Genomic DNA, 16,242 nt, shown 5'->3' with positions numbered 1-16,242 from the left:
CTTTGAATTTGGCTTGGAAAGAGGGATCTTTATGAAAGTCTATCACAGTTCAAGATGTTCCAATAGCGACCTGTTACTCCCTGACCGACCCTCACTTCATCAAATTTGATGGCAGGTAAAATATGTATGAGTTTTTAGCCAACAAACAATGCCAAGGTCATGGGTTCGATTCCCAAGAAACACACTGAATTTACCAAAGGCTTTTTCTTTCTTTCTTTGACATTTGCGCTGGATAGCCTGTGATTATTTCAACATACAGTAAGTTGTGTGACTTTTACATGACAGATGCTCAAATGCTACATTTTCAGGTAATGAGGCAGAAATGGAAAGGTCACTTTGGATTTCAGATTTGTGAGGCACAGATTTAGCACTTGTACTCTTTGAATTTGGCCCAGAAGGAGGGATCTTTATGAAAGTGTACGGGAACTGTCCTCATTAGTGAATGTGTCCTTGACAGACACCGGCCCTGTGCCACAATTTCCTCCAGTAGAGAGGCGCATATGGCCCGATTGGACAATGGATTTAAGTGTACACTATAGCTAGATGTATTGAGGAATGTGTGTTTACAGTGATGCCAAACGTACAGAGCAATAACCGCAAAGTATCACGGTCACCATTAAAGTAAATGATACTGAAACTGTCCTGTGAAAATTACTGCCTCTGTTTCGCTCCCTCAATTTCTTGCTCTCTTTTTTTTATCTTACAGTTCTTTTTAAAAAGACTCTTTCTCCCTGCTTCTCCTCCACTTCGCCATTAAGTTCAAATAGTCCTCTGAGATGTTGCTTTCAGCTACTGTCTTGTCTTTAAAGGTTTTTTTAAGTGCACACTGAGGTTTCTGAATGTCATCTGTTTTAATCACCAAGACTTTTTAGCACAGTAAAACAGAACACCGAAAAGAAACAAGATGACTATCAAACTTTGGAGCAATACTGGATCCAGCTGGATGTATCTATCTGTGTTTCGTTTGACATCCCCAATATTTACTTCAACGATCAAGCTACAGTAAGAAACTGAATGTAAGTACTAATCAGTTGTTGTTCCACCCAGGCGCTATGAGAACCAGGAAACTGGCACGTTTTTGCTTTATAAAAGCACAAAACGTGTGTTCGAAGTCCACACAAGGCAGTGGGATTGCGGGAGCCGGCATTACGCTATGGCGTGTACCTGCGGCATGGCTGCTCGAGAGGGCAACGAGGTTGTGACCTTTGACATGTGCAACGGGCAGCTGCAGGAAACACGCCCGCACTTGTCCATCAAGGCCTTGGGACCATCCGTGACCAATCAGATTAAGATCCACGAGACGCATCAAGGGAAGAAAGTCACGGTACGGTTACATTCCAGTGCTGTGGTAGCTAATAATGTTGAATTGATGTGGATAGGTTTTAAAAATAAGAAATGTAAACTCATGCTGCAGTGAAAATTCAGACAAAACAATTGAATCAAAGAAAGATTGTCACTTCTGAACCAAAACTATTGCAACTCGCAGTATTAAATATTTTAGATTTGACTCAATACACGATAGAGCGTATGATCCCTCATTGACATGCAAACTCAGGAAATCTCAGTCATGCTCACTGTGAAATGTATACAGATCATGTTCAGAACAGGCAGATTTTCAATTTCTTGGCGAAACTGTCTGAGAAGTAAACACAGATCTCATCTGTTTTGCAAAGAGGCCTTTTCCCTGCAAAAGGATTTTAAAGTTCGGTCAGTGCAGCAGATGTTGTCATTGTTGCATTGTGACACAGTTTGCATGAGCAAGTGTTTTGTGATGGCTACATTTATCTAGATTTGTAATATTCTGATGTAGACTCTTGACAAATCACCACTAATTTCCTCACAACCAGCTGGCAGTGAAATGGGATCTTTTACTAACATGTGCATTTAGTTTATGATTGAAGTTGGGGTAAACTCTAGATTAGATTAGGTAATGATGTTGGATTTTAAATCTAGTATAATGGACAGACAGTGAAATATAAATATATATTTGCATAAATAAATGAACAATAAATGAATCAATCATAATCATAATTTTTATCAAATATAAAAATAAACCATTCAAAATATATCAATAATAAATATAATACTTTTTTTCTCTTTGTAGATTTGGGTTCCAGCTTTCTTTTTCTCTTAAAAAAAATAATAAAAAAATGCATATTTTAATAAAATACAGTACTTGACACAACCTAAACACTAGCCTTACATATTTAATGGTCAGCATGGCCTGATTTTGAAGATGATTTCAGTTTAATGTTTAGGGTTAAATATGTATGAATTTAAAGGACTTTTGTTTGATCCCTGCAGATCGTCTTTGCCTCAGGGGCGTTTGTGCGAGCAGACGTCAGTGATTGGGGAATGAGTCTGTCCGTCAGGGCTCCAAGTCAGGACTTTAACGCCACCAGAGGCCTGTGTGGGTTATTTGACCGGAACAGCCACAACGACCTCCATCATCCTGCAGGCACAAGCCACCGTGACAAAGACCTAGTGGAATTCATTCAGGGCTGGAGGTGAGTGATGCTTTTACAACAACCGTATAGTCTCTATTTTCACAAGAAACAATATATAGTACTTAATTGATCTCTTGAGTTTAAGACGGGTAATAAATCTAGTCAGAACCAGAGCCGTCGTGAACTGGGCTACTAAGGTCCTCTAAGGCGGGACTCTTCAACTCCAGTCCTGGAGGGCCGGTGTCCTGCAGACTTTAGTACCAATCTCAATTTAACCCACCTGTAATTCTGCAAGTAATTCTGAACACCTTAATTAGCTTGTTTGTTTAGAGTTAGAGCTAAACTCAGAAGGTCACTGGCCCTCCAGAACTAGACCTGCTTTAAGGTGAAGCTGCAGTCCTGGTCTGAAATATTCTGGTAAGAACTAAAAGACAAAAATATATGCAGATATATGTAAGTTTCCAAGCTCAACGCTTCTGTAAAATATGCCGTTCAAGTAGGAGTATTTAGGAGACGTGGAGAGCAGTTCGGTTTCAGATTAGAGTTTGCATCATCATTTAACCTTGATTTGCTCGTTTTAATGTCAAATATAATTAAAGTTGAGGAAAGTCTCTAATCTAATGGGCTAACCTTTCTCGAACTCTAAATCCTCTCTTGTCGCAGTGCTTGAGGGCTAAATTCAAAGGCTGATTTGAGACAGTCATATTTTTGTTTTATTTCTCCGTGTCAGGATCGCGCCTGGGGAGAGCCTGTTTGACAGCACGCCACCTGCCGTGGATGAGGAGATAAAGTGGAATTTCTGTGCTTGTCAAAAGGGATACAGCCTTTCCCTCCATTCAGTGCACACCTCCAAAGGCCTATTAAACCAACCTCCCGTCTCTCGCTGCCTATCTCACGACGACACAGATTATACGTCCCTGTTCCCCTTCAAAGATGCCACTGCCGAGTACCCCATTAAACCCATCTCTGCCCGTAATGTCCGGAAGCGGGAGACGTTGGCTGAGGTGTTAGAGTTAGCCGAGATGAAAGGTGCTAAACTGGAGTCTCAGGTGTCCCAAGGTCAGGCAGACAACTCTCCTTCTGTAGAGGAGTTAGAATTGGACTTATTATTTAAAGTTGACGCCCCTCACTTGAATGAATTTAAGATGCCCTTACTAAGTTCGGGTGGAAGGCCTAAGAGAGAAACCTTTGACTTTCTACCCATTTACACTGTCCAGGCCCTAAGCCAGACCGACCTCGAAAGTTTTGCCTACTTCTTTCCAGATGACCACCGCTCCTCCAGCCGTCCAGCTGCCTACCCTTCCTGGCCGACACCTAGTGGCCTCACTTCTGCCAAAGCTTTGGAGGTCTGCCAGTTGGCCTTGGCGAACTCAACTGTGGGCACGGCATGCAAGAGTCTGCTGGGTCGACGCCTGGAAGAAGCTGTGGATCTCTGCATCCTGGATCTTCAGTTGAAAGATGATTTGGCCTGGGAGGACGCACTCGTGCCCTTCCTAGAGAACGAATGTGAGAAAAAGTGGCTGGAGAACCGGACCCATCGTTCTCAAGAAGCTTCCAGACCGTTGGCGGAAATTGCAACGGCCCTACGTTGTCCGAACTTCTGTAATGGGAACGGGCAATGTGAAGAGTGGGGATGTCAGTGTTATCCAGGCTACAGCTTTTACGACTGCAGTCTCACCATCAGTAAGTGATTGTTTTGACATCCGTCTGTTGCTTCAAATGTGGTCCCCTAGGGATCCTCGATTATCAGAAACACTTTGGGTTTAATATATGCAAAATATCCATCAATAAGCAGCCATATGGGGTATTACAACATGTTTTGTGTGACATACCTGCAGGGGGTTGTGGAGTTTGAGTAGGGACCACATTTGTAGATAAAAGTTGTTGAGGTTTTGTTCAGGCGGCCTGGGGAAAGTCTATATTTATTCTCACGATCAATGGACATTATGGAGTCTCATCTCATTTGTTTTCTACAAAGGAATTGTGGTCCAAGAGGAGTTTTTTTGATCAGAGGTTGTTCATTCACAGGTGACTTAATGTTAAGGTTATGTTTCTGTTAAGTATCAACTTTAAGGTGTTTTTCCTAAAGTTCCTTATAGTTGAGACACAAATGAGACAACTGTTGACAACAGAGTGCCAGAGTTTAAAGACATAAAATCAAAGTCAACTGTAGTAAATCTTAGATAATTTGGTCTAGGAATATTTTGATGAGAACGTTTGAGTTCATATTGAGATCTTTTAGAATCTTGGTAGATCTTAGCATAGATTGTTGAAACTCTGGAGGAGACTCTTTTTCTCAGAAGAACTTCTTCTGGAGTTTGCGGAGAGGTTTCCTTTTCCAAATCCTTGCATTATCACTTCCTGTTTAAAAAGTGACATCAGTTCCTGTTCCTGAAGGAAAAGCGGGTGAAATGCAATACACTGAATTTCGAAGGAAATTATGATTATTATTATTATTTTTGCCTCTATAGATAACACTAGAGCTTGAAAGTTGTGTACTGCACAAATGGCAGTTGACGTGACAAGTTCAGAAATGTATCATTGCATTTACAGGCATTGTTTTGTAAGTGGATGACTGTCTAGTGTGATGTGATGTTGTATCTTTATGGGTCAGAATTGTACTGCTCTTTTGTCCAAATGTCTGTGATTAAAATCCTGTACTTTGGCTCAAGTACAGTGTTCACTACAGCTGCCATTACCAGATGGTGGTCAAAATGCCAGAGCATTTCTGTGGCATTAGATAATTGTTGTTTTTTCTGTGCCAGCTCTTTTCATCAAGTATGTATTTTTAGTATCTTGTTGTTTGTTGTACGCTTTCAGTTCCTTTTAATCATATTTGCTTTGGATGCTGTTGTTCTTTATTCCTTTTCTTTACACTCTGCGAAGAATAATTTCCTACTTCCTCAAGCATGTCTTCAAAGAAACTGCAGATGGCTTGCGTTTGTGCAAGTGTGTTTTTTATTGATTATATGAATGATTTGAAATGATGCATGGAACTCCTTTCGGAACGGCAGAGTCGTTGAGCGTGTTTATCGACTGATTGTTTCTGGCAATAGCGACGAGGCTCAGAAGTGCCATTAGCTTTCCCAGCCAACCTTCATATCAATGAGATATAGTTATGCCGGTATGCTAACGCCTGGCACTGTGCCAGACGCCCATGCCCGCTCTGCTGATTAGCATTGGGATCTTCGCTAAGCCGCTATCTTCCTCGACGTTTTTCGCATGCTCCCTGGGGCTGACTTGGTGACGAAATGGCAGTTTTAACACAAATTAGCGAGCAGATTAGGAGCGCTAGAGAGGGCTGTTTATCACAGACTGACGGTTTTCAACCTCTCCGAGAGCGAACTCTGATTTATGGCAACCACGCTAGGATCAACGTGCAAGGTAGCACAGGGAGGACGGCTAGATAAATCTGCTTAATTGCCCAACTGATCATCGGCTGATGCCTCTTCTACATCTGGGAACCCCATTCATTTATTTTTTTTATTTTTTTGTCTGAAGCCAATGACACATTTATGCCTAAGCGTTTTTGGTTGACTTTATTTGCACTTCATCCAGTCAAATGTGGATTTTTGCACGTCTTCACTTTGTTTGTACTAACTTTTGGCCTCATGATTTGCGAATAGTTGTGTTAGCATGCTATTATTTCTCCTGTATGTAGTATATAGTGTATGTTTACTGTGTATTGTATGCTAGTTCTCTCCATGCTACATTAATCAAAGTGTACAACATAGCACACTTTATTCCACAATTCCAGATTGATGAAGGAACTGAAAGTAATACTTACAGCCATTTTTTCATCTCTCAATATTTGATTGGAAAGCCTAAATTTAAGATGTTTTTACACAAAGTTGAATCAATAACCATTTTTATTTTAAGTTGATAACTGCATACCACTGTTTCACTTACTATATTTTTTAGTATACAGTGTACTGTGCAACATTCTTTTTTTCTAGTGTTCTGAAGTTAGCCTAGTAGCGCATGTGCTCTGATACATTGAGCCGTGATGCTGACATCAAATCTGGCAAGTGACATTAACCGACCCCATTCCCCCTCTCATTTTTGATATTTTCTCTACTATACTACAAACATCAAAAAGCCCCAAATCAGAATATTGTTAGAAAAGGAATGTTTGGAAATGTGAATGGTATAACAAGACTAATGCCGCTCCATGACCCTTTTAAAGGGACAGTGCGCCCAAAAATGAAATTTCATTCATTATTTATGAACTCATGATGTTCCAAACCCATATGCTGTTTTTGTTTTCTGCATGTAGAACAGAATATGGGGCATTTTGAAGCTCTTTTCTGTATAATGAGAGCTTGAATCTTTTAAGAACAACAAAATAACACCATATGGGTTTGGGATGACATGAGGGTGAGTAAACAATGACAGAGTTTTAATTTTTGCCTGAATGATTCCTGTAATGTAAGAATGGTGCATCCTGGGTACATTTGCAGGCTTTGAGGTCATTAGATTCACCTAGAAATAAGGAGAAATAAAGGGTTAGATTTCAGTTTTCCACACATATTCTCCTTAGTCTTCTGGCACATTTTATGCTATTACTGCCTCAATGAAAGGTGTCCAGGAATCATTTCAGAATAAGGCGCTACTACTCTTTATTTCCCATAATTCCAGGTAGAGTGAAAATCAAGTCTTTAGAAAAGGCAATCAGACCAGATTCAATACCTCTGCATATCTGGGTTTCATTCAATAGTGGAACAATCTGGAAAACCTCACTATTGCCTTCATTCAGTTGTGATATTCAGCAGTGAGGCAGGGGTCACATTCTGTAGAAAGGACTCCGCTTGGATTCATCTCGGACTCATTTTTTTTTTTTTTACAGGCAGGTTTAGTGAGTCATCCGATCGCTCCTCATTTATCATTTCTCTTCAAACATAAAGCACAAGTGTTCGCCCTTGTGGCAGAGATTAAAAACTCCTGAATATCTCTCACGCTCCCTTCCTGGCCGGTCAGGGACAGTGTGTGAGTGTGTGTATGTGTGTGCGCACACTGCGTCAATGCTCGAGGCTTGTCTGGTTGAGAACTGCATTTTAGGAGCTCGGGAACAGAGTGAATCATGGGAAAGTCTGAAAATCACCTCACTGACCTGCTGAGCTGGAAATTGTTGATCTCCAAGGCAATAAGGAAGGCATATCTGTGGCACTCCTGAAGTGAGGATTAAGCTTTTTTTAAAGTCCTAGTTTTTGTGGTAAAGCCATAATGATCCTTGGTTCAATTGCTAATAACATTTTAATTGCTTGCTAATTGATTTTTAATTTACATAACATGCTAATTGTTTAATTCAGATGTCACAAGTAGCATTCTTGAAACAAGTCTTTTTTGGTCATTAGCATCCAAGAGTCAACAGCATTACACTCATATACACTATATACCGGTATATAAATATATATATAGTGATTATATATATATATATATATATATATATATATATATATATATATATATATATATATATATATATATATATATATATATATTAGTAATAATTTATTTTTTATTTATATTATATTATAGAAATTAAATGACAAGCTAAATATGCATGCAAAAATGTTTATGAAAATGCATCACATGAGATAATTTTATATGATTTTAAGATTTTTAAGCAAACAAAACATTTAATATCAAAATTTCTTCTTCAGAAGTGGTACTAATGTCACAAATTTGTCTTCAAAAATAATTTAAAATGAACTTGAATGTCTCTGATGGTAGTATATCTTTCCTAAACAGTGCTAGGGGGCGATTTGTTTTTGTAATTATTTTATTGCAATTTTTTTTTTACCAAGTGTAAAATTACACAAAATGAGACCATCTGGAGGAAGTTCTTTGATGAGGCGAAAATTCATTAGCACTCACTTCTGTGCTTAATTGTTCTCCTCTGAGGACCATTTTCTCTCATATCTCTTATTGTTTTCCATCTCGTTTTTTTTTTAGATATTCACCACTTATGGTTTAGTTTTGCATACCGTCCCAGAACATCCATTTTCGTTTGTGTCTCAGATATGTGATTTAAATAAACTTCCACCCTGCGGAGATCCGAACGTAAGGTTATGCTCTGGTAATAAAAACACTGATTTGAAATGAGTCAAGATGGGAGTGATAATGGCATTAAGCAAGCGTAATGCTGCCTCGGTACAGTCATTTCAGCCTGTCGCTGAAACTATATTAAATGTTGTTGTGTTTTATAAGGCCTGAGAGACGCCCAAACAAGCTCATATTTACTCGTTTGCATTATTCAAGAACCTCAGTTATAGAGAACATTATACTCCACAGCTCTAATTATACTGTAATATTTTCAGTATGTATCCGTTCTCTGTTTAATGGCAAATGCAGGCTGGCAAGGTCAGAATCCAGCAGGCTGAATATTTTGTATAGCTTAAAGCCTGGATTGTTTGGTTTGTGTGTTTGTTAGTGGCAATGTACTTGGAAATGACTTTCGTTTTGGCGTCTTTCAAACTGCCAGTGTTGCATTTTTCCATTTGAGTCCCGTAAACTTTATTTGGTGGTTTTCGCAAAGGATAGGATGTTTTGGCAGAGTGCATTTTTAAGGACTTCACATTAATTTACAATAGAGTTTCTGGGTTTAACGAGACTCCTATAGTGCCTTTTCAATGAATCAACAATGAGTAGACTGCAGACTTTTGCAGTCTCATTCGACTGAAAGACTTTTCCTGTACTTGTTTTGTATGAGGTCGTTGAGATAAATGACAAAGGAGCATTGGTTGGGACCTTGAAACCCTGAAAAGTGCATCAGTTTTCTCCCAAAATTGCGTGCTTAGTACCAAGCAAGTGTGTATATGCGTGTATTCTTGAGTGGTAAAAATACAATGTCAATACCAATTCACAGGCCACGCCCCTCGGACAGGCCACGCCCCTAGAGACTACTAAAGGAACTAATACTAATGCACTTCTTAAGGTTATTTAAACAAACCCCTAACAATATCATATTTGTTCAGATTACTGTAAATTCTCTGTTTCTTTGGTTTCCTCAGGTCAGCCAATAGAAGTCACCGATCTTGAGAACGGTGGTTTGTGTGATGTACGTGAGTTCGACTGTGACAGTGTGAGGGTTTTCGGGCTGGGTTTCATCGACTCACCTGGCCTTGCATGTCTCGTGATCAGATTAAAGGTGAGACATGAATGATTTCATTTGTGTTTATTAGGCAAATTATTATGACGTACAGTATATATGGGACAATAAAGTATGGAAGCTTGTTTCCGCCACTGAATAATAAATAAATAATAATAATTGCGACTTTTTATCTCACAATTCTGATTTTTTTTCTCACAATTGCGATATATCAAGTCAGAATTGTGACTTTTTTTCTCAGAATTGCGAGATATGAAGTCAGAATTGCGAGATATAAAGTAGCGATTGCGAGATATAAAGTCGCAATTCTGAGAAATAAAGTCGCAATTGCGTGTTATAAAGTCAGAATTGTGAGATATAAACTATTCTGTGAAAAAATAGTGAAAAATTTTTTTTTCCTTAGAATTGGACTTTATATCTCACAATTGTGAGTTTATATCTCACAATTCTGAGAAAATATGTCAGAATTGCGAGATATAAACTCGCAATTGCGTGTTATAAAGTCAGAATTGCGTGATAAAGTCGCAATTGCGAGAAAAAAAGTCTGAATTCTGACTTTATAACACGCAATTCTGACTTTATATCTCACAATTCTGACTTTATAACACGCAATTGCGTCTTTATTTCACGCAATTCTGACTTTATATCTCGCAATTCTGACTTTATAACATGCAATTGCGACTTTATTTCACGCAATTCTGACTTTATCAGAATTGCGAGATGTAAACTCGCAATTGTGAGATAAAAAGTCGCAATTATCTTTTAAAATGTTTTATTCTGTGGCGAAAACAAGCTTCCATAATAAAGCCCTCCCTACCACTAACCGAAAAAAAACCTCATTATTATTAAACAGACGTAATACACTTTATTTCCACTTAATAAACATTCCACAATATTCTTAATTTTTATTGACAATAAATGCCTTTTCGGTTTCATATGTGATAGGAAAAGGGAGTAGAGCGATTTTGGCAAAAGTCAGATTCAAACTCGGGTCGATTTGCGTCAAAACTTTTAGCGTCAAAACACACGCCTCACTATTGCTACTTTTGACAAACCAGCATCCTTCCATACTTTTGTCTAGCCCAACCAGACGCCAGTGTGCAGAGTTAGTGTAAATAGCCTCTGCCAACAAGGTGGGCTATTTGCACTTAGTTTAATTGCGTTTTATTTTGTTTATTATAATGGCTAAGATCGCGTTCGACTCTTCTAAGCCTGTCTTCTTTAATATTTCATCAAAGAGTTTTTATGAATCTTAGCATGGCTTTTTTTAATACATGCTTGCCATCTGTTTGTATATTTAATTAGAAGAATGAGGGGAACGACATAGGGGGATATCTGATGAGATAAAGAAAGCAATAAATACAGTGATCAGTCAACACAGCAGAGCACATACAAAGAAAACACGGTGCGGTAAGACTGGTAAACAACATGCAAACGCACACATTATGTGCTGTGATTATCGGCTGGTTGCCCTTTTATTAAATTGTCTGTTTTACTTAAAAGCTTTACACTTGAAGTTAATTTAATGATGTTATAACGCTGCCCTGCAGGGCTGGGTTTGACCCTCATAATCTGAGACCCCAATAACTCAAAATCATTCTTAACCTTGTACAGGTTAGTACTTCTGAATCTATAAAAAGGCCATGTCTTCTTCAATAACGACTTCTGAGTGGGTTTTGAATAAGCCAGAGGAGCATATTAAATGCATTTGAGGTTAAACCAAAGGTTAATAAATAAAAATTATATTATTTTTATACCTCAAAAAATGTAGATGTAATGGGGGGAAAAAAGTATCCACCATGTAATTCTGAATATGCTCCCTTTATGCTTTTCTCTCATTTAAAGTCCACCACTCGCATATTCCTGAACCACCCCTTTTCTCGCTGTCTTTTCCCAGGAGGCATTTCACCTCCTGTGTGGGGTCATCCCATTTTAACAAATTGATTTGGCATTCATTATTCTAGCTGTTTCTGTTTCTCTCAAACAATGAAGGGTCAGAGGTGAATATTGAGTTTTATCTCAAACAACTGAAGGACATGCATATCCTAAAGTTTTAGCGTATCTTCTGATAAAAGTTTGTTGAATTTAAAGAAAAAAAGTCACTTAAAAATTAAAGATTTTGAACTACTCACTGTAGCTGTTGTTGTTTCCGTCCGCCGGCGTTTTGTCAGTCAAAAATAGTCGACCTCTGAATGCGAATGAACTGATTCTTAGATGAGGATCCTTTTTCAAATACAAGGTCAATATTGATTTTCACTAACGACAAAACAATAAATTATCCGTGAATTTATATAGAACTTTCCATCTTTACTCTCCTCCCTGTTACGTTGCATTCGGAGATCGACTATTTTTGACGGACAAAATGGCGGCGGACGGAAACAACAACAGCTACAGTGAGTTGTTCAAAATCTTTCTTTTTAGTAAACACTGTGTACACAAACAATGTTCTCAATGCTGGAGTTCATGTGTAGAGCCCCTGGTGATACTTCGAGCAAAGTTTCATGTTGTGTCGAGCCTTCTTAGTGTTTTAAAAATAGCGATTTTGATGCTATCATAGTCGTGCCCCAAGCACTCCCATTCAAAAGGCAATTTGACCGAAAACGAAAATACGGTCAAACTTAAAAGTGGCGTTTCCATCCTAATTATGCTTTTAAACGAAAGTTAGCCTCAGGTAGATTCACAAAAATACCCTAGGTCACATTTTGGCGAGAGTTACGCTTTAAGTGTCTGAAAACATTACATCCAGTTCACATTTTACAGTACATTATTTTCATGCTTTAAAAGTATGCTAAAATGTACTTCTATTGCCACAAATCAATTCTTTTTTTGTTGATGTTTTTTAGCACACAAATGGAGTTTGGATCCCTGAAGAGGAAGGGACAACCAAAGCGTCCTTCCTGAGCTCCAAAGCGGTGGACTGCGCCGTCCCTCGACTCGGCAACATGGCCGTCGACACGGTGGACTTCACGGCCAGCGAGCAGCCCTATGCCAGATGGGAGATTAAGGTACCTGTCCATCAATCTCAGGGACAGGGAAATGTCCAAGGGTTCGTGAGATTGATTTTCCACTGCCATTTTTTGCAGTGACTGCATGAATCAAAATGTCATCGGTCTGATAAAAGCAGACCATCTTTTTCTAAACTTTCCATTGTGATTGAAAGATGAAGCGCTAGCTTCTCTGTATTGGCGAAAATGTAATTACACACGAAGTCTCCTTCACAGTTATGGGTTTTTAACGCTTAAAATCAGCCTGAATTTATGCCGGTCGCACGCGCTGTTTGAGGCCAAGCTAAATGATGCGTACCTGGGCGCTTTAAAATATTATATCTGTCGAAATCATCAAACCATGAGATGGAGGAGAGCTCTTCCGTTCTGAATGACAGCCATAAAGGCAACACAATCATTTTAATCATTTTTATGCTTTGACGGCCCATATAGGAAACCAGTCTGACTATATCTTTAAGTATATGGCGAACATAAACATTAAAAAGTTTGTAAACTCAATTCAGGTTGTGTGATCATTGACCTCATCGCTTGGTCCCAAAGTGGGCCTTGATCTATGTGTGTGTGTGTGTTAATGAGTGTGTTTACTGATGTAAAAAATGGATAGCCCGTGATGAGGATCATTAACATAAATTGCAATGTTCAAAGAGCCACAGGGTGTCTCTGAAGGTCGGGGCAAAGACGAATCTGTGAGGTAATACATCTCGAAATCCACCTAAACTCCTGCCCGCATTAATCTCAAAGGCTTGTGGGATTAAACACTCACTGAGGGGTTGAAAAATTAACCTCGCTTTTGGATTTACTCAAACTAGTGCTGCTAAAGATGCTCTGAAGTGTTACAAGAAGACATGCTTTTTTTGCATCACCTGCCAGTGGCGGATGAACTTAGAAAGTTTGCAGATCATAAATATTTCTGAATATGCATTTTGCATTATCTTAATGAAAAAGTTTATTTTGCTTACAATGGCAACACACATATTTACCTGTTTTTTTTTAAAGATATTTAAAATATTTCTTTTAATGACTCAAATCAATATTCATGTCAAATTTACCAAGTAACTTGGTCAGACCAAGTAACAAATTTTTATAAGAAGCCATGTAATAAACAGCATAATGTGGAATTAGTTTGTCTTTATCACAAAATTTCTTTATTTTTCGATACACAATGGCTGATTGACTGCACACCTTAAAAATTAAATAAAATTGTTTTACTTACTTTTTTGACCTTGAGTGAATGGTCACACATCCACTCACAATGTATATTTGTGTATTTATCATATGTATTTAAACCTCTCTATCTCTCTTTTTTCTTCTTCAGGTGACCAATGATGGTCGTCAGTACAGCAAGGGGAAATTTTTAACCCTTTATGACGGTATTTGCCAGTCGTGTGTGATTCCCTCTGGACGTTGCAAGTTGAAGGTAATAATATAGTCTTAAATAGGCCAATAGATTGGAAATAGTCGTCCATTCCTCGTTTTTCATCAACAATTAGCATAGAAAATGTGAAAAAATATAATTTTAAATAATAATACTAATTATTATTATTATTACTATGAATTTTATATATCCAAGTGCTTTCAAATCGATTAATCACGATTAATCACGATTAATCGCATCAAAAAGTTATATATATATATATATATATATATATATATATATATAATTATTATTATTTATTTTATTTTTTTACAAACTTTTTGATGCGATTAATCGTGAGTAATCGATTTGACAGCACTTGGATATATAAAATTAATAATATTAATAGGAGATTTCATATATTTTAATAATAAAACATAATATAATTTATTAATACTATTTATCTTTAAGTATAGTTTGTATAGTTTGATCTGAATTAATTACAAAAATTTGTGGAGAAGAATATAAAGAAGAGATATTTCAATACTGTAATTGTTCAGAAACCCCTGTTTGGTTTAAAATCCTCTAAACAGATTCTGAATTGCTTTAGAATGAAGATTGTTTCTAGTACTGTGTTAAAACCATCCATGATTGTTCCTGCACAACTTCCCTTGTGGCCCTTCTGTTCATTTATCCATCTGTCCATCATCCTGAACTTTATATTCACTCTGCGCGAAATGACTTCCTCAACTAATGGCCTGGATTTTCCACTGGAAAAGAAGTCGCTGAGGATGCGAGTTTAACAACTCAAAAGGCAAAAAGTCTGTCATAGCCTGTGTACTGTCTTAACTGCAACAGGACAGCAGCGATACGCGAGGCCACAAGGGTGTGTGTTGGAAAACCCCAGAGCGTGGATGTGGAAAACAGATATTATTCACGACATTGAGACCAAAGACTGACGGAGTAACCAATCCCTTGAGCACCTGATATACTCGCTCGTTCTTGCTTTCTTTCTCTGGGTTTCCGACTGCCACATAGCATGTAATCTCACCGTGAGAGATCAGTTATCTAGGTGGATCCGTTTTGGTCTGTGTTTATCTTCTCTGATTTGCCGCGCATGTCCTCCGGGCGCTGCGACTTACACGTCCCACTGGATATTAAAAACTTGAAATATAGAGATGCTATCGGTGCCAGGCTATATGCTTTGGTGGTTTATAGCAAAGACGGCTGAGCTTTATCTCAAAGGTTTGACAGGGGAAGTTGGTTTGAGCCGCAGTAACCGTGAGCATCTCCACACATGGAATCCTCTTTCTTTCTTTCTTTCTTTCTTTCTTTCTTTCTTTCTTTCTTTCTTTCTTTCTTTCTTTCTTTCTTTCTTTCTTTCTTTCTTTCTTAATGGCTAAATTTGAACACTAACGACAACAAGGTTGTAAGTTCGAATCCCAAGCAGGGTTGCCAGGTCTGTGCAACAAAAGTAGCCCAATGGCCAGTCAAAAGCGTCGTTAGGCCAAATTATCCATTGAATTTGTACGTCTTGGGGTGTTTTGGGGGTGTTTGAGCACTGAAATCTTATGTACAGTGGTGAAAATCAACCCACGAGGGTTGACAATTTAAAAGTAAATTGCGGCAACAATTTAAAAGTAGCCCAATTCCGCTGGAAAACCATGGACTTGGCAACAATGATCCCAGGGAAAGCACAAACTGAAGGCAAAAAGGTCACTTTGGATAAAAATATGAGCAGGGTTATAATAGTTGAATTTTTTTGTATTATTATTAAAAAAATTCAAATAGATTTTTGATTTTGTTACTTTTTTCACACTATAATTTTTTCCTTTTATTTAGTTTTGATTTAGGTTTTTAATTTTTAGGGTTATAATAAAAGTTTTGAATTTTAGATTGTATTCATTATTTTATTTTGAATTTTATTCAGTTTAGTTTTCGCTATCATTGTTAGTTTTATTTTTTATGTTCTAGTTGTGTTTTAGTTTAGTTTAGTATCAGTGTCTAGCACATTTTCATGTTTAATGCTATAACGTTTTCATTAATTGAATTAAAGTTGACATAAAATAAAATTAGGGCTGTCAAAAGATTAATCACGATTAATCGCATCCAAAATAAAAGTTTGTGTTTACATAATATATGTGTGTGTACTGTGTATAATTATTTTGTATATATGAATACACACACATGCATGTATATATTTAAGAAATATTTGCATACATATACTGTATATATTTATATATAATTTATATAATATTATATTATTATTATATTATATTATTTTTTATATATAAATTACACATTTTTCTTAAATATATACAAGCA

The 16,242-nt window shown here is 37.6% G+C and overlaps 1 protein-coding gene across 1 annotated transcript in view; it reads left to right on the top strand.

Annotated features, from left to right (window-relative positions):
- LOC308702495 (von Willebrand factor D and EGF domain-containing protein) overlaps window positions 1-16,242 on the top strand; it is a 64,677-nt gene that overhangs the window by 17,504 nt on the left and 30,931 nt on the right. Inside the window, exons 10-15 of the mRNA XM_081385391.1 lie at window positions 1,048-1,324; window positions 2,305-2,507; window positions 3,178-4,130; window positions 9,461-9,597; window positions 12,402-12,563; window positions 13,879-13,980. Coding sequence (XP_081241517.1) covers window positions 1,048-1,324; window positions 2,305-2,507; window positions 3,178-4,130; window positions 9,461-9,597; window positions 12,402-12,563; window positions 13,879-13,980 — 1,834 coding nt within the window. The remainder of the gene's footprint in view (window positions 1-1,047; window positions 1,325-2,304; window positions 2,508-3,177; window positions 4,131-9,460; window positions 9,598-12,401; window positions 12,564-13,878; window positions 13,981-16,242) is intronic.

The sequence above is a fragment of the Scardinius erythrophthalmus genome (assembly GCF_964197995.2).
Source record: "Scardinius erythrophthalmus genome assembly, chromosome: 14".
NCBI classification, from domain to species: domain Eukaryota; kingdom Metazoa; phylum Chordata; class Actinopteri; order Cypriniformes; family Leuciscidae; genus Scardinius; species Scardinius erythrophthalmus.
The sequence above is the reverse complement of the archived record's forward strand: the minus strand, read 5'-3'. Positions and strand labels throughout refer to the sequence as shown.